This window comes from Oryza glaberrima, chromosome 11 (genome assembly GCF_000147395.1).
Source record: "Oryza glaberrima chromosome 11, OglaRS2, whole genome shotgun sequence".
In the NCBI taxonomy this organism is placed as follows: domain Eukaryota; kingdom Viridiplantae; phylum Streptophyta; class Magnoliopsida; order Poales; family Poaceae; genus Oryza; species Oryza glaberrima.
This window is the reverse complement of record NC_068336.1, coordinates 15,225,679-15,244,613: the sequence shown is the minus strand read 5'-3', so window position 1 is coordinate 15,244,613 and position 18,935 is coordinate 15,225,679. Positions and strand designations below refer to the sequence as shown.

General features: G+C 40.7%; 1 protein-coding gene across 1 annotated transcript; it reads left to right on the top strand.

Annotated features, from left to right (window-relative positions):
- Positions 1 to 687: 687 nt before the first annotated feature.
- LOC127754921 (cysteine-rich receptor-like protein kinase 44) lies at positions 688 to 17,482 on the top strand. The gene is made up of 7 exons (XM_052280527.1): positions 688 to 1,680; positions 14,022 to 14,144; positions 15,124 to 15,251; positions 15,400 to 15,613; positions 16,088 to 16,319; positions 16,389 to 16,539; positions 16,913 to 17,482. Exons 1-7 carry the CDS (start codon positions 909 to 911, stop codon positions 17,222 to 17,224), a joined length of 1,932 nt encoding a protein of 643 aa, XP_052136487.1. The 5' UTR covers positions 688 to 908; the 3' UTR covers positions 17,225 to 17,482.
- The last annotated feature ends 1,453 nt before the right edge of the window (positions 17,483 to 18,935 follow it).

Below are 18,935 nucleotides of genomic sequence, written 5' to 3'. Positions count from 1 at the left end.
AGCGTAGTTAGATCAAACTCAAAATGATCAGTAGCATGGTTTTGTGAAAATTTAGGATCATAACATCAGGGATTATATACCACTTATCAAAAATACCTGTGGTCTTGTGCAACATGGATCATAATACATGGAGTAATTTACTCTTTAGAAATTGACATAGATGTTATCAGATCTGTCAATAAAATACAAAGTTGTCAGATCTGCCAATAACATGCAAAAGTTGTGTTATTCTTTTTTGGGTGATTTTTTTTTCACTTGGGGTGGGTGATAAGATACAATCTGTTAGACGTGACAGTCATCTCTAACGGACAGAGATGACAATCACCTCTGACAGGTTGGAAAGAGCCATCCGCCACAGGTGAGTAACCCGTGACAGTTCATTTATATCCGGCCCGTTAGAGGTGTTACTCAGCACTCATGGGTCTCTACCTGTTAGAGGTGAATAGAGTAATCTCTGACGAGGACCAAACTTGTTAGAGGTGATGGTTTGGATGCGCCACAGGTAACTTTGACCTGGCGTGGCATCAATTATTTTAAACTTGGAAAATGCATTAACAGAATTTTCGAAAGCAACCTTCCTATAGGAATTCTTTTACATGATACAGAATGTTTAGTATTTTTGGAAGCAGGTGCATGAAGAACGATGGATTCTTTCATCCTATCCCTATCAAAAGAACGCATCTTACACCAATTAGAAAACACAAGAGAAACACATTAGCGTGATGGCGTGTTGTAAAACCTGTGTTCGTTAATGACAAATCCTATAGAATCGAGTGCTTGTCAATTCTCTAATTTATACCTCGTCCAATCAATAGCTTCTCCTTCTCACAGCACGCTCACCTCCTTCACCTCCCCCAATCGCGCCATTCGCGTCGACGCCGCTGGCCGGCGCGGCGAGGCGGTGCAACATGGATCGTCTCCTGCTCGCGCCGTCTGCGGTGGCGCTGCTGGTGGTTGCCTCGGCGTGGGTTCCGGCCGCCGCTGACCCGCAGATCACGCTGCTCAACCTGGGGTGCAGCCAGTACAACGCGACACCGGCCGCCGCCTTCCTCGCCGCCCTCAACGCCACCTTCGCCGTGCTCCGCGCCAACCTGTCGTCGGCTGGTGGCGGTGGTGGCTTTGCCACGGCGGCCGAGCCGCGCGCCGCCGCGCCGGCGTTCGCGATGGCGCAGTGCCGCCCGTACGTCGCGGGGGCGGGCAGCTGCGCCGCGTGCTTCGACGCCGCGGCGTCGCGCCTCCGCGCCAGGTGCGGCGCCGCCAACGGCGGGCGCGCCATCCTCGACGGCTGCGTCGTGAGGTACGAGAGCGCCGCCTTCTTCGACGGCCCGGCCACGCTCCCCGGGAACACGCAGGTATGCAACGGCACCGCCGTCGCCGACGGCTCTTTCGCCGGCGCGGCGCGTGGGCTCGTCGGTGACCTCGCGGCCGCCGCGCCCCGCGCACCGGGGCTCGCCGCGGCGGCCGCTCGCGGCGGCGTGTACGCGGCGGCGCAGTGCGTGGAGACGGTCGGGGAGGGCGGGTGCGCGCAGTGCCTGGCGGTGGCGGCGAGGAACATCGACGGGTGCCCGCCGGACTCCGACGGCCGCGCCGTGGACGCCGGCTGCTTCATGAGGTACTCCGACAAGCCGTTCTTCCCGGCGAACGCGACCATAGACCTGGCGCCATACTTGCGATCACCTGGTGAGTTGACTCCAGTCAGTGTTTCCAATTTCGTTTTGGGCCGAAATTTTGGGATTTCGGTGGCAACGAAATTTCGAAAATTTTTTAAAAAAATTTCGCCAAAATGATTTAAGAACTTAATGAAATTTTTTGAAAATTTAACGAATTTTGACTACATTTGAATAAACTTTGACCAAATTCAGAAAAATGGGATACCCTAAAATTTCGGCCGGTATTTGGTTGCCGAGGGAGGAGCAATTAAACTGAAATTGTAAACCATGACTCCATCGTTTCTTCATAGTTTTGCGTGGTTTGTTTCCCAGGAATGGTGGATGTGGTTTCAATTTTTCCTTGTGGATGTTCCTTCGTTTGTTTTAGAATGTTTTAAAACTTCGCAAAATTACAAAAATGGTTCTACACCACAATCTATTTCACTAAAAAACTCATCCACTCAAATTTGTTGGGCTGAAAATTTCCCCTTTCGCGTATATGAGAAGTTGATTGGACCCATTTCTTCCGACATGGATTCATAGAGTGCCATATCAGTCAGTTCTAGCTCATCCACCATGCCTGTAAGGTTAGTCCAACTCAAGCTCGTTCTTATGCCGTTTGTTGACTCGAGGTCAAAGGACTTCTTTGCTGTGAGCGAGAAGCAACATCGTTCTTTGATAGACAATGGGTTTAAGTTGGACTCACAACATGCTGGCTCAAATCAAGTGCCCTTATGCGCGATGGGCAAGGTAGGGGCAATTTTAGCCCAATAGTGTTGGGTAGGTGGGTTTTTTTTAACAAAATGCATTGTGGGTGAGAGTCTTTAGAGTTGACAATTGAGATGGTTTATGAAAATTTGGCTAAAAAGTTATGAAAAAACATTGAAAAATATTCTTACAGGACTGTCTTCTTTTAAGTGATTTTGATTAATTTTAGTCATTTTTTTAACCCGTGGATCTCCCATCAATGCTCGGTGCTAAAACAACATTAGAGGGACTTATGTGGTGGGCTTTATTTCTGTACATGTTTTTGGGTTTTTTGTGAGCTTATTCGTTTTGTGAGTTTATTTCTGTAGATGTCTTTGGGCTCACCAAGTGGGTTTAACGCGGGCTTTGTAAATACTATAGGATGACTTTTCTTGTTGCTTCCTTGGGCCTTTCGGGATATAAAAATGGAAGAACTCCATTTTAGGTCCCTGAAATATATGTGGAGTTTTATTCACGTTCCTCAAACCACGAAACTAGATACATAGAGTTCCTCGACTTTTAAAACAGGTGCAACTTCTCTCCCATGCCTCCATCCTCCCTCGGCGTCACACTTCCCAAGAGCGTCGGCCCTGACATACCAATCTAATTAAAGGGCTTAGTGGTTAGCACTTCTGCCATTCATGCAAAGATGATCAACATAAGAAGATACAAAGTCAAACCTCCCATGTTGAAAGCAATGGATGGCTAATTTTTTTTTTCACTCAGAATGGAACTGAACTAATCTAAGAAAACTGAAAATTTTTCTAAAAAGGAGGAAATCAATTGAGGATGCACGATGATATAGAAAAAAGGAGAAGGGCGAAGAGAATGGATTTTCCATATATGAAGGAAAAAAAAAAGAGGACTTAGGAGACTGGAGAGATGATGGGTGATGATGATATGCATGTGGGCTACACATTTGTTGTACTGTAATTTTCTCTAACTGGTCAACTACTGACATCTGGGTCCTAGATCTTTTTTTATTTTTCTTCTAGTGGCACATAAGCGCCAAGTCAAACAAAACACGCAGACGCCATGTCATCTAAAACCATCTATAATAATGTCAAGGGACATATTTTGTTTTGTTTTTTTAATTTGGGGGACATTCTATACCCACTTTTGATGTTGAGAAACGTGAATGGAACTCTAAGGTAAATCTTCCTTTAAAATTGAACCAGCGAAAAAGTCCAAAGATTAGAATAAAGCCCATAAAGTTCAGATGCCCAAAACCCACAAACCTACACATCTATTTGGCCCAGATCAGAAGAATGAAATCTAAACAGATCTTAAAAACAAATTGATCGACATGATAACTTGCAAATGAAGAAAAAGGGCAAAGGGATATGTGATCTCTCAACTTAGGAGATATCCATATAGTATTACGCTGGTAAAATATTATTTAGGAGTGCAGGGTTGCATGCAAACTTACAGGGAGTTGCATGCAAACTTTACAGATAACACATTTGAACCTTCAGACTTGAAGTAAACTTTGAACCTACCTCAATCATGCATATATAATATAATGACAAAACAGCGTGAAATCTCACAGGAAGTTAACTGTATGATCGAATCACAACAACTAAGCCAACTAGAGGGGGAGGGTGAATGGTTGGTATACCCAAAAACCAAAACTTTTAGCGGAAATAAAAGTTACCCTCAAATTTGACGGATCGCGGTCTGACCGAACGTGTTGCGTCGGTCTGACTGCCTGGAACGAGTCGGTCTGACCGAGATCGAACTCCGGTCGAACCGCCGAGGTTGCCTGCTGCGCCTGTTGCTGTCGCCGATCTGACCGCCGTGTCCCCGCCGGTCTGACCGTTGCGATGCCGCCGGTCTGACCGCTGGTGCGCCGCCGGTCTGACCGCTGGTGTGCCGCCGGTCTGACCGCCGAAGCCCGGTGAAACACAAATCGAAGAACTCTTAAAGTGGATGACGACTTTATTGATTCTCTCTGTGTTTACAAAGTGCACTCCTTACAAAAATTTCGACTAAACTTGAAACCCTAACTCAACATCAACTCAATTGCTCTCAAAAGCGATACCGGGAAGCCTCACGCTCCCTCTCTATTTATAACCGAGGTAGGCAGCCTAAAGCCACGAACCAAACTCATACTAAAAGTCCTAATCACCCTAGGAAACCCTCTAGTACAAGAAACAAACTTTACATAACCACTCGTACCAAATTTGGACTCCTTCCAAATTCGACTCCGCATCCCATACGCACACAATACCTCTATCGTATGCCATATGGAATCTTCACCAACCACGTGCATTGAACTCTAGCCTTAGTATCCCGCATGATATCTGACTACCACGGACGTCGCCTTATCCCCAAGCCGACTCCTAGTCCATCACCGCAAATACTCTCCCGGCATCAAGTTACCTACACATGGAACTAACAAAGAAACCATATTCCGAGACCAAGCTATCCCCAACTTGACTCATTAGTAGCAAACAATAGTATTACATACGCATAGTATCCATCTAGAAGTCATAACAATGAAACAATCACGGATATCTAAACGAACAACCCGAAACCGAAACCGACACAGAGTCGGCCGGTCAGACCGCGGGCTGTGCCGGTCTGACCGCGCGATACACGCCGGTCTGACCGGCAACCCATGCCCGATCTGACCGGACCCAACAGACATCAGTCCCTGTTAATCACCTGTAAATTCCAATCATCTCCAAAACCACTTCGCAAATAAATTCCAAATATCAAAACCAATAATCTCTAATGCCAATTGTTCATCACAGAATAATAATCAAAAACACCTTTGATTTTACAATCTCCCGCTTGATGAACACATTGGCAAACCCATAAAATATGTTTTGGTGTTTGGAAAAATAAAAACAAAAGTGGTAAAAAGCACACTTTGTACAAAAAGTACACATCGTGCTCGAAAATCCAAAAGAAAACTTCTCTCACTTTTGAAATAAAAGAAATTCCCAATCGAACCAAAAACAACATGCTTTTCTCAACTCATTTGCTTCTCCAAAAATTTTCACCTTGCTTCTCCCCCTTTTGACAATGATTTCATCAAAGCATAGGAATTATGTTCATTAATGTTCAAGAGCTTAGCATACATATAGCATATCAAGTCATGTATTGCAATAAAAAGAAGATGAACGCATCTATAATATAACAAGCATGCATTAAAGTATAATCATGAACCAAAGATTTTGCAATTAAGCTTGAATCAACAATCAAAATTCATGATTTCATACGATTTATAATGCAACATCTTAACAAGCACATAGGTTGAAAAATAAACACTAAACACACATATACCTATTGCATTTATTACTCTTTGTCAAATTAGCCTTCAGCACAAAACAAACAAGAGAATTTTTTATTTTTTTCTTTTCTTGAGCCTTTTTTCTCATACTTTTCTATTTTATTACGGGTACATCCCTGTCGTCAAGACTGTTTCTAGGGATTCGGCACCCATTATTTTGCTCACATTGAATACATCCTTGTCGTCAAGGCTGTTTCCAAGGATTCGGTATTAATTTTTTTCATATTTTTATTCTCTTTTCACAATGAGCAATTAAAGCTATATGAGGAATAACAATTCAATAAAGCATATAAATAGAGCATTTATAAATCAAACCATATGCTAGCATCAACATTTCATATTTGCTTAATTCAAGTAAAATTTAAGTCTTAATTCAAGTAAAATTTAAGTGTCATGCATCATCTCCCTTAAAAGCAAAATCTAAATCTCATGAAAATACTAGAATACATACAAGCTATGCTGGAGGCAAATAAACCTTCATTGTATTGCTAGCATGCACAAGAAAATACCATATGCATAAACAAAGCTCTCTTTAATCAATTTTTCTCATTGTCATATTATTGCTTGATAAAACCATGAGGTGCAAAACTCCCCCTCAAATCATGCCAAAAGGATGAATTATTCCCAATTCACCATGAAGAAAAGCAAAACGATTAGAATCCAAAGGTTTAGTGAAAATATCAGCAAGTTGCAACTTTGTGTCCAAAAACTGCAATTCCACACCTCCCTTCTCAACATGATCCCCCAAAAAGTGAAAACGAATATCAATGTGCTTTGTGCGTGAGTGTTAAATATGATTCTTAGCAATGTCAATAGCACTAGTATTATCACAAAAGAGAGGAACTTTCTCAAAAGTAAGACCATAATCTTTCAAAGTAGATAAAAGCCAAAGAATTTGTGAACAACAACTAGCAGCAGCAACATATTCAGATTCAGTATTTGATTGAGCAGCACTAGATTGTTTCCTAGAAGACCATGCAATCAATGATGTACCAAGAAAATGACATGTTCCACTAGTACTTTTCCTATCAATTCTATAACCACCAAAATCAGCATCGGAATATCCACTGAAGCATATAGAAGATGAAGTAGAATACCAAATTCCAAACTCAAGTGTATGATTCAAATACCTCATTATTCGGTTGACTGCTTGACGATGTGAAGCACAAGGAGAAGCTTGAAAGCGTGCACACAAACACACAGCAAATTGTATGTCGGGCCTAGAAGCAGTTAGATACAACAAAGATCCAATCATACTTCTATACTCCTTTTGATCAACCACTTCACCATCTTCAACAGGATCCAACACAACTATAGAACCAATTGGTGCTGAAATTGGCTTGCAAATCTCCATCTTGAACCGTCTCAAAAGATCCTTCGTGTACTTTGTTTGATGCACAAATGTACCTCGAGGTGTTTGCTTAATTTGCAATCCCAAAAATTACGATAACTCACCCATCATGCTCATCTCAAATTCCCTGCGCATAGTCTCAGCAAACTCCACAACCAAAGCGTGAGTTGAACAACCAAAGATGATATCATCCACATAAATCTAAACAAACAGTCGATTATCACCATGCTTAAGAACAAAAAGCGTTTTGTCAACCTTTCCCATTGTAAAACCTTTCGTAAGCAAAAAGTTCTTAAGCCTATCATACCATGCACTAGGTGCTTGTTTCAAACCGTACAAAGCTTTAGACAATTTAAAAACATGGTTGGGAAAATCAGGATTTTCAAAACCTGGTGGTTGTTTGACATAAAATTTCTCCTGTATAAAACCATTTAGAAAAGCACTCTTCATATCCATTTGATACAATTTAAACCTTTTGAAGCAACAAAAGCCAGCAAAAGTCTAATTGCCTCAATTCTAGCAACAGGAGCAAAAGTTTCATCAAAATCCAAACCCTCCACTTGGGTAAAACCTTGAGCAACAAGTCTAGCTTTATTTCTCACAATCAAACCATCCTCATTTTATTTATTTTTGAAAACCCACTTGGTTCCAATAATATTATGTCTAGAAGGTGGTTCAACTAAAGTCCAAACTTTGTTTCTCTCAAAATTTTCAAGTTCTTCATGCATGGCGTTAATCCACGATTCATCAGTTAATGCATGTGACACATCTTTGGGTTCAAAAGAAGCAACAAAATGCAGAATTTGCACAAACATCATGAGTTGTTACCTTAGACCTTGTTGTCCGTTCACCTATATTACCAATGATTTGTTCCGGCTGATGTCGACGTTGAATGTGGAATGGAGCAGCGACTTCTGAAGTTGATTCACGTTCTGTATCAGTACTGGTCGAAGTTGTAATCTATAGAGGTCCATCTCAATCAGCATCAACAGTACCCGAACCCGACGAGCCTGGCCAGTCTGATCGCACCTCCTGTGGCGGTTTGACCGGTGGCGTCCCGGCGGTCTGACCGGCCTGGCGCCCGGTCTGACTGGCCGAGCCGACCTCGTCGTCGTTGGCGCTCTCGTCTTCAAAAGTACGACCATCCTCCCCTGAACCTATGACAATGTACCTGCAATGTCGGGTCTAGTACCTGACTAGCCTCATCAAAAGAAACTTCGCAAGTCTCAACGATTTTGTTAGTCTCCAAAATAAGTACACGATAGCCACAAGAGTGTGCGGGGTAACCAAGAAACAATCTATCGGTAGAACGTGCCTCAAACTTATCCAAATTTCCAAATTTCAATTCAAAGCATTTGCAACCAAAAACACGCAAATGTGAAACTTTGGGTTGACGTCCAAGTCAAAGTTCATAAGAAGTTTTTCCATGTTTTGATCTCAAGAAAACCCGATTTGAAATATAGCATGTAGTGTTAATCGCCTCTGCCTAAAATTTTCTAGGAGTTTTATACTCATCCAACATCGTTCTAGCCATCTCAACCAAAACACGGTTTTTCCTTTCAACAACACCGTTTTGTTGCGGAACACGAGGAGAAGAAAATTCATGCTCAAGACCTCTTTCGTTTCAAAATTGTTCAAATGAAGCAGTTTTAAATTCACCACCATTATCACTTCGAATTCTTTTCAAAGAACTAGGAAATTCAAGATCCAATCAAAGAAACAAACCACGAAAGTGTTGAAAAGCTTCGTCCTTAGTTGCCAAGAAGAAAACTCAAGAATATCGAGAAAAATCGTCAACAATAACAAACGCATACCACTTTCCTCCAACAGATTGCACTCTAGCTGTACCAACAGTGTCCATATGTAATAGCTGTCCCTATGCATCCGTCATCACAGAAACAATAGGAGCATGTGAAGAAGCAACCATCTTCAATTTAAAATTTTCATTTACCTTAACCAAACCTGTAGCGAGAACGACACTTGTAGAAGCATCACCAAAGATAATCGATTCAGTCTTGGATGCCTTTTTGAGGGAGGAGAACCAATTTTTATCACCGGTCATGTGCCGCGAACAACCGGAATCCACGATCCACATGTTCTCCTTCCGTGCCACCAAAGCCTATACACGAGCAGAAGTCGAAGCCTCAGTACTGAGGTTAGATGAGAGCAAAAATTTAGGAATCCAGTACTGAGAGACACGACCAGAAGATCCAATAGGCATATATCCATGTGCAAAAACAGTTTGAGAATTTTTCGAAAGATTTCTACAAGGCCGGTCTGACTGACGTACAGTAGCTGGTTTGACCGGGGGCCGGTCTGACCGCTTCTGTGCCGCCGGTCTGACCGGTGCCCAGTCCGACCGCCGCTTAGTAGCCGGTCTGACCGGTCGCCGGTCCGACCGCGGGACCCACTACGGTCTGACCGGTTTCCTCGAGGGAAAACCAGATTTTTGCCACTTTGATTTTGCACAAGCAATCTCTCTCTCCTTTTTCTGTTTATGAGCCAATCTGAAACAAAAACCAACAATATGTCCACCTTTGCCACAAAATGAGCAAGTATATTTTTCACGATGATTAGAAACATTGGTAGACTCAGATGGCTTAGCAACACAAGCAACAACAGAAGGTTTTGCATGCACAACATTGGATTTTGAAGATGATGCACTCAAGGTAGAAATGATGCCAGCAGATTTAAACACAGTTTTATTAGTATCAGATTTAACCAAAATCTCACCACTTCTAGCACCAACACCTAACACAATAGGAGGATGTCTAGTATGATGAGCATAAGGCTTAAAACCTAAACCACGATTATGTGTGCTAACCTTAGATTGATCTAAAATCATGTTGAGGTTCTTTTTACCATCAGAAAATCTTTGCAAAGAATTTTTCAAATAAGAAACCTCGTTTTCCAAATTAGCACAATTTTTACAATCTACCATGACACCTTTGCTTTTACGACATTTGGGGCAAGAAAGCACTTCATTGTTTTTCACAACATCTTCCATGTACTCAACACGACCTAAAGCATCATTTAATTTCAATTTATTCAAAGTGCATGTTGAGCAATCCAAAACACCATGAGGTTGTTTTAACTTTTTAGCACAAATCATGTTAAACATCAAATAGCATGAAAAGTAATTTGATATTTCTGCAACAACTTTTTAGTTAAAAAGAACTCATCCAAAGTGCGTGTGTGCAAAGCAAAACTAAGAGCTAGAGAAGATCTATTTTTCAAATCATGTGCAGCATTAACATCTCTAATTTTTGAAATCTCATTCATTAAAACCTCACAGTTTGTGCAATCATCATCATTAGGAATAAGAGATTTTAATCTAGCAATTTCAGAATTAAGAGATTCAATGATAAACTCCTGTTTTCTATACATCTTCTCACATTTCATATGTATTTCACTCAAAATATTAATGGCTTCCTCAAGAGCACTTATCTCATTGTCTTCACACTCTGAATCCGATTCACCACGCGCCATGAAGCAAACACCGGAGATGTTCTTTCCCTTATCTTCATCTCCACTCTCACCATCTACATCGCTTAGTGGCTCAAACGCGGCGTAGACTTGATCAAAAACCTTCTTGAGAGTGTCCTTGATCTTCCTCCCTTTGAATGTACCCTTTGGCTTGTTGTCATTGGTCTTCTCATCACCATTATCTTCCTTCCTCACTCTCCCAAGCTTAGGACATCATGAACGAAAGTGATCCGTAGAACCACATTCAAAGCAACGATTTGGTCCACCTCTTTTCCTGTACCTAACATTAGTCACAGCTCTCGAAAGTCTGTTAGATAACAAAACCAAGTCTCCTCCTTGAATTGTTCGAGTTGATCATCGGACATGGCATTAAACAAAGCAAATGCGGAAGACTTCGAAGAAGAAGAATCAACATCCAAAGAAGTTGAGGAAGAGACCAAAGCACTCGACTTAGAATCAACTTTACGAGAAAGAATATTCATCTCATGTGTTTTCAGTTTTGTGTAAAGCGAATCCAAAGTCAAAGTAGACATGTCAACAAACTCCTGAATAGATGTAACTTTCATCTCCCAAATAGACATATCAAGACCATTCAAAAAGTGGCGAGAAATCTCAGATTGTGGATAATTAGCATCATAAGAAGAATCAACAGATCTAAGATCACTTAAAATTTTGTTAAACCTAGAAAGATAATCATCCAAAGCTTCTCCAAGTTTCATCTTAAATTTAATGTACTCCTTTTTGAAAAGATCTCGACGAAGTTCTTTAATGTTATTTGTTCCTTGATGAAAATTACTCAAAGCAATCCAAATCTCATGGGCAGTTTGAAGATAAGCAACACGATCATAATCCGAACGAGAAATCCCACAGAAAAGAATATTGTGAGCTTTGCAATTTTGTTCAAACACAGTTTTTAAAGCAACAGTATTAATTTGTTCAGGAATCACATAAGGATGAGAAACTTTTCTCCAAATATCATAATCTTCAGCCATAATGTAAGATTGCATCGTACTACACCAATGAGAAAAATCTGTTCCATCGAAAACATGAGGCTTAGTTGAAAACCTAATAGCCATGGCAAAAACTCTAGATCAGTTAAAATCCAAAGAAGAAAACAAGGCTCTGATACCAGTTGTAGGTATACCCAAAAACTAAGCCAACCAGAAGGGGGGGGGGGTGAATGGTTGATATACCCAAAAACCAAAACTTTTAGCGGAAATAAAAGTTAACCTTAAATTCGATGGATCGCGGTCTGACCAAAGGTGTTGTGCCGGTCTGACCGCCTAGAACGAGTCGGTCTGACCGAGATCGAACTCCGGTCGAACCGCCGAGGTTGCCTGTTGCACCTGTCGCCGTCGCCGGTCTGACCGCCGCCGCGGGTTTGACCACTACAATGCTGCCGGTCTGACCGCTGGTGCGCCGCCGGTTAGACCGCCGAAACCCGGTGAAACAAAAATCGAAGAACACTTAAAGTGCATGACGACTTTGTTGATTCTCTCAGTGTTTAAAAAGTGCACAAACAACACTCCTTACAAAAATTTCGACTAAACTCGAAACCCTAACTCAACTATGAACTCAATTGCTCTAAAAAGCGATACCGGGAAGCCTCACGCTCTCTCTCTATTTATAACGGAGGTAGGTAGCCTAAAGCCACGAACCAAACTTATACTAGAAGTCCTAATCACCCTAGGAAACCCTCTAGTACAAGAAACAAACTTTGCATAACCACTCATACCAAATTTGGACTCCTTCCAAATTCGACTCCGCATCCCATACGCACACAATACCTCTATAGTATGCCATATGGGATCTTCAGCAACTACGTGCATTGAACTCTAGCCTTAGTATCCCGCATGATCTCTGACCACCACGGACATCGTCTTATCCCCAAGCTGACTCCCGGTCCATCACCATAAATACTCTCCCGGCATCAATTCACCTACACATGGAACAAACAAATAAACCATATTCCGAGACCAAGTTGTCCCCAACTTGACTCATTAGTAGCAAACAACAGTATTACAGACGCATAGTATCCATCTAGAAGTCATAACAATGAAACAATCACGGATATCCAAACAAACAACCCGAAACCGGAACCGACACAGAGTCGGCCGGTCAGACCGCGGGCTGCGCCGGTCTGACCGTGCGATACACGCCGGTCTGACCGGCAACCCATGCCCAGTCTGACCGGACCCAACATACAGCAGTCCCTGTCAATCACATGTAAATTCCAATCATCTCCAAAACCACTTCGCAAATAAATTCCAAATATCAAAACCAATAATCTCCAATGCCAATTGTTCATCATAGAATAATAATCAAAAACACCTTTGATTTTACATTAACAAGACTGTTGATGTATGCCTCCACGCCACGGAACTTCATTGTAGCCTGGTCGCAGAGTCTGAAACAAACCAGTGAAGACACAATTGAGATAGTTTTCTAGCTGGTTGCTATCTCTTTTTTCACACAAAAACAGTTTGCTACCTTGCAGCAGCCTGTGTCGAACCAAATCCAGCTAGAAAACAAGCATACAATGAACGCATGAACAAATTCTGACTCCTAATTAACAAAAAGCATTAATAGAGTAATGTAATTGAGACATTTCCTCGTGACAAAAACTCACCCAATACATCTCTTTTCACAATTAGGCAAGTAAGGTCACACATTTGTTGCAGTACCACGGTCTTGTTTCTATTAGAATTTAGACATGTAAAACGTCATTTAGTGCCTCATCAGAATGGCGCTCGTCCTAGGATGGTTTATGTATAGTATAGTGGGATCACACTTCCGCTTGGATCAAAGCAATTGAGTGGTCCCCGCAAAAAAAAAGCAATTGAGTGGTGGAGCTGCCAACCCTTCGCTCGGAGCCCCATCTAAAGGCTCCTGTCCGAAGGCATCCACAGAGTGTGGGACACCTTTGTCCTAGCCCTAGGGCGTCGGATAAAAAGGTCGGATTAGGTCTCTGGAGAAGAGGGGTTGGGCTTCTCTAGATCCTCCTAGTACAGCTTAGAGGACCCATTAAAAAGTAGGTACTTTTTTTATCATGTCACAAAGAACTCTATTCTTCACATAGCAACAACTAGAATGAAAATAAAAAGGAATGGAAAAGCATATGGAAATAAATGATTAATTTCTATCTGCTTGAAAGGCCCTTCTCCTTGCCTCCGCCCCGCCTTGGTTCCCCCTACAATTTGTTTTGCAAAGATATTTCAATCAAAGTGAAAACTTGTATCTTTGAAGCATGTGTTGTATTGATGGATGGATCATACATGGACATGTTGATTGTGAGGTCATTTTGTACATTTCAGGAAAATCTTCTACAGTTAATTAGTTGTTTAAATATTAAAGTCAATTTATTTACTTCAGGTAGTAGTCTCTTTGTTGAGGTTAGTTTACTGTACAATTTCACTTCGAGAGCAATTAAATATTATGTCTCTTGTTCAAAGGTCTTCAGTTCAGATCTCTCCATCCATTATCTATGCAGGGAAATCAAATCACAAAGGAGCCATCATAGGAGGAATTTTAGGAGGTGTGGCATTCCTGCTCCTTGGCCTATTGGCACTCTTCTGGACCAGGCAGTCTAAGAAGCCGTTGAAGCCTCGTAGAGGTAAACAACTATATGTTTTGTGAAGTATACTACCTTCTTGCACTTAAACTTTATGTTGATGTCTTCAACGGAACATTAAGAGCATGGTCAAATATCAGGTTGGCATGTCACCAAAACTAATTTGACATATTTCATGAATTTGTGAAATTAAACTACTTTAGACAATGGACATGCTTTATCCATCTGAATAGCCGGAGGCATACATGCTTTCACCACCACAATATCGTTGAAAGCCCTTGATTCTTGATACGTTTTTGTGGTACATGAAGTCAACTTGCATACTCCCTCCGTACTCGTAAAGAAGTCGTTTAGGACAATGTTTAAGTCAAATCTTGGGAATATAAATCATAAATAACTCTTAGGTTGTTGAGTTTGAAAATGTAAAAATTATATGAATATATTTGTCTTGAAAAATACTTTCATAAAAGTATGCATATATCACTTTTCAATAAATATTTTTGTAGAAACAAGAAGTCAAAGTTGTGTTTTGGAGGCCGTGTCGCTGTCGAAAACGACTTCCTTTACAAGTACGGAGGGAGTATTTATCAATACACTTGAGTATTTTGACTGGCTGAACACAAAATGGTATGTGTAATTTTGTCTTGAAAAGTACTTACATAATTTTAATTATCACAATTTATGAATATGTCAATACCAAGAAAAAAATAGGAGCGAAATTTGCTGTTTGGAGAATTTGTCGATGCTGACTTGTTTGTGATCCGAAGGAGCACTAATTTTCGAATAAAGGACAATTATTGATCTCTGGTGTATGGAGAAGTTGTGTTTGTGCACAGCTGGAATCAAGCAAAGCTCCAACTACATTTCTTTTGCATTTGAAAGTTTAACTAATTCCCATGTTTACAATGAATAAAAACATACCATATGACCAAGTTTTGCAAAATTCATTTTTCCATAGGAAGCTAATTGGAACGAAAAGGAACTACTTAGCTTGTTTGTCTCTAACTGTATTTTTCTTTAGGAGATATTCTTGGAGCAACAGAACTGCAGGGTCCAACAAGTTTTTACTATAAAGATCTAAAGGTTGCAACCAATAATTTCAGTGAGCAAAGCAAACTTGGAGAAGGGGGATTTGGAGATGTATTTAAGGTATTACAATAGTCAAATATTGAATCTTCTGTACTGATTCTAAGACAAGATGCAACTCTAAGTAGAATAAAAACATCTGATCACCAGTGTTGCTATTTGACTATACAAAATGGTAAAATAAATATTGAAAAAAGTACATTTCTGACAGGCTTCGCTGAAAAATGGGAAAACTGTAGCTGTAAAACGGTTAACAGTTATGGAAACTAGCAGGGCCAAAGCAGATTTTGAAAGTGAAGTGAAGTTGATTAGCAATGTTCATCATCGGAATCTTGTCCGGCTTCTTGGTTGCGCAAGCAAGGGCTCAGAATGCCTGCTTGTTTATGAATACATGGCAAATGGAAGCCTTGATAAGTTCCTCTTTGGTATGTTTCTCCGTTCTTTAGTTTTCTTTTGAACATGCAGGGGATCTGTGTGTCATTTCATTAAGCAAAGACCTCAAGTCTTTATTGTTTTTATTGTTTAAATTTTCTGGGCACTTGATGGACATATGGAAGCTTTTTTTTTTTGTTCATGTGGCATTTCCATTTGATATCATACTTCTATTGGTACACATTCTGAGGGGATGTTTGGATCCCTGGCATGCGGAGCAGTTACTCTTGGCTAAGCTACGCAACCAAACGTTCATGTTAGCTTCTATTGGCTTTAGCTATGATGGGCTAGTTTATCCTTGCCAGGCAAGGCATGGTGATTAGGGGATCCAAACATACTTATATGTGTAGTTTAAGAGGGGGAATCGCATTGCTAATGATCAAGTGTAGACTGAAGTTAATTAGCTTAAAGATGATCGTGCTGACCTACATTCTCTTTTGGCAATGGCCTCATTTTTGTTGTTATAGGCGAGAAAAGTGTCGCCCTCAATTGGAAGCAGCGATTTAATATCATTATCGGCATGGCTCGTGGCCTTGCATATCTTCATGAAGAATTCCATGTGCGCATCATACACCGTGACATTAAATCTAGCAATGTTCTTCTTGATGACGAGTTTCAACCAAAGATTGCTGATTTCGGTTTAGCAAGGCTCATACCTGATGATCATAGTCATCTCAGCACTAATTTTGCAGGAACATTGTAAGTTTGAAGATGAAAATATCGTTTTAAGGGCATATGTTGTGTTTCTAATTATGTTTACTTAAGCAGGGGTTACACAGCTCCTGAGTATGCCATCCATGGGCAACTCTCAGAGAAGGTTGACACATACGGCTTTGGTGTAGTCACTTTAGAAATAATAGGTGGTAGGAAGCTCAATGATGCAAGGCTGGAGCCAGATAGCCAGTACCTACTTGAATGGGTATCAGTCATTCTAAAAACTTCTTTTTTCTCTTGGACACATACCACATTTTAACTGCATATTTCTCATACAACCGTACAGGTGTTTGCGCTTATGATTATATTCGTACAATTCCTGATATGAATGTATTTGCTATTTTTTATTGTACATATTGCCGAGATGGCATATTTTCTAATATCAAGGTTCCACCAAAATTTGTCCATGTTAAGATCAGGACCAAACAATTTGAATTGTTCATTTTCAATTTGAGAAAGAAATGTCTTCGTAGATCATATGATCATCTTGTAATGACTATTAAGATCTTTTGTAATGCAAGACTGTATTATGGACATTTTGTTAAATGTAAATTTGATCATGCCTTCTTGTTTTACAGGCCTGGAAGCTTTATGAAGACAACAACTTGATTGAATTGGTGGACAGATCATTAGACCCAGAAGAATACAATCACGAGGAGGTGAAAAGAACAATGGAGATTGCCCTTCTGTGCACTCAATCGGCTGTCACATCACGGCCAATGATGTCGGAGGTAGTTGTGTTGTTGCTGACAAGAAATGCTCTAGAGTTCCAGCCCACGAGACCGACTTTTATCGATGCAACTCGTAGAGTGCCAGGTGAAACATCAACCTCCAGTTCATCTTCTGCATCCAAAGCTACTGTTTCGATATCACAACTTTCAGCCAGGTGAAAGGTGTTCTAAATAAATGTGCTTATTTTGATTGTGTGTAAATGCTATTTATTTGTATATGTATCTATGTTCTTCACGTCAACAAGTGGATATTTACTTGTGAGTTGCACGTAGAACATGTATTCTCTTTTTTTTCTTCTCTCTTGTCCTATTCATATAATCGCGACTTGCATGGCATTTACCATGTCTGTTCTGACACAATTATTTTGTGTATGTTTGGAACACATTTGAGTGAGAATTTGAAAAATATTGCTTTGATATTTATGGCATCCTAGGTCATGTGTTATGAGCATGAATTCTATGTCTCGAAATGCTATTGCTGTGGTGTTACAGTCCCGTATGTTCACTTACCCTTTCACCTGATTCTATGTATAGTATCAGAAGACAGAAAAAAGTTGGGTGTGGCCCATGAACTACCGCTTTTACAATTCATCATCTATTTGCAAAAAAAGTGTAAATAGAAGAGTAGGTACTCAAAAATACCTCGAATGCTCAAGATTCAAGCTTTTAGCCATACACCACATGCAGGAATTAGTGAGGGTAGATAGATATATGTAGAATCTACAAAACAAATAGAAAATTTGGGGTTGATAACATAAAGAGCAATGAGTGGAATGAAATGTGAAAGCGTACCAAAAATAAAATATTAAATTGCATCTAGGTCTAGGAGATTTAGGCAATTGCATTTGCCTATCTTTCTTTTTTCCGAGTTGCTATTTTGATTTTTTAAAAACCAAGTCTTTTGAATATCTCTGTGTCTTAATGTAGCAAATCATCAAATCATTGCGCCAACCATCCTACATCTTGTTGCGTAGCCCCGTCTTGATAATCTTCATTGCCGAGAAGACCTTCTCAACTGATGCAATTGCCACCGGTAAAAGCTATGCCAACTCATTGAGATGATATACAAATGGAAATACACTATGCCTCTTCAGTCAACCATCTTTTTTTGCAAAGCTTGCAAAATCATGACAAACTATGAACTCCTAGAGCCTCCGCACATGAAGGATAAATGTCTGTAGTTGATTTCTTATAGCCTTGCGATCATCAAAAGAAAAATCTGTAGATTATATGATCTACTAACATGAGTGCTTAGCCATCTATGATCACCTTAATGTGGAACAATTATGGTCACAGACCGTTGTTTGAAGCCATCAATGCAGTTTTCCTGGTTCCCTCTGCAATGCTGTTTGCCGGAATGGATGTAGAGGTAGCAATCCCTCGAACCGTTCTTGCAGCGTAGGGGGGGAGGTAGTCGTAGTAGTTGTGCAGTCAATGTGGCGGCATGCCTCAGGCCTCCACCTGCAAAGTCCTCGGACAGCACTATGACTCCCTTCCAACGCAACTAAGAATCGGGAATTAGGGTTTGGGATGTCGGGGAGATTGGAACCTTGAGAGAGATCGTCATCTTTCTCACGGGCAGGCCTCCCCTTTTTATTTTGCGCCAAGAGAATCAGGGAAATCTTAATAAAAGGAAATTATTGGTGCTTCTGATCGTTGCACAATTTAATTAAGGAAATAATTGCTATTTTAATCACACACCAATTTCGCACGGGCAACGGTGGAAAAATGACCATAACGAGATTTTCTCCTGGTTTCCATGCTGAGAGATAAATTTGCCAACAATATCCTCCTGATAAATCTTCGTAAGCTGGGCAAGCCTATCCACGTGAAATTTAGACTAAAAAATCTCTAGGATCAAGAGAAGCAA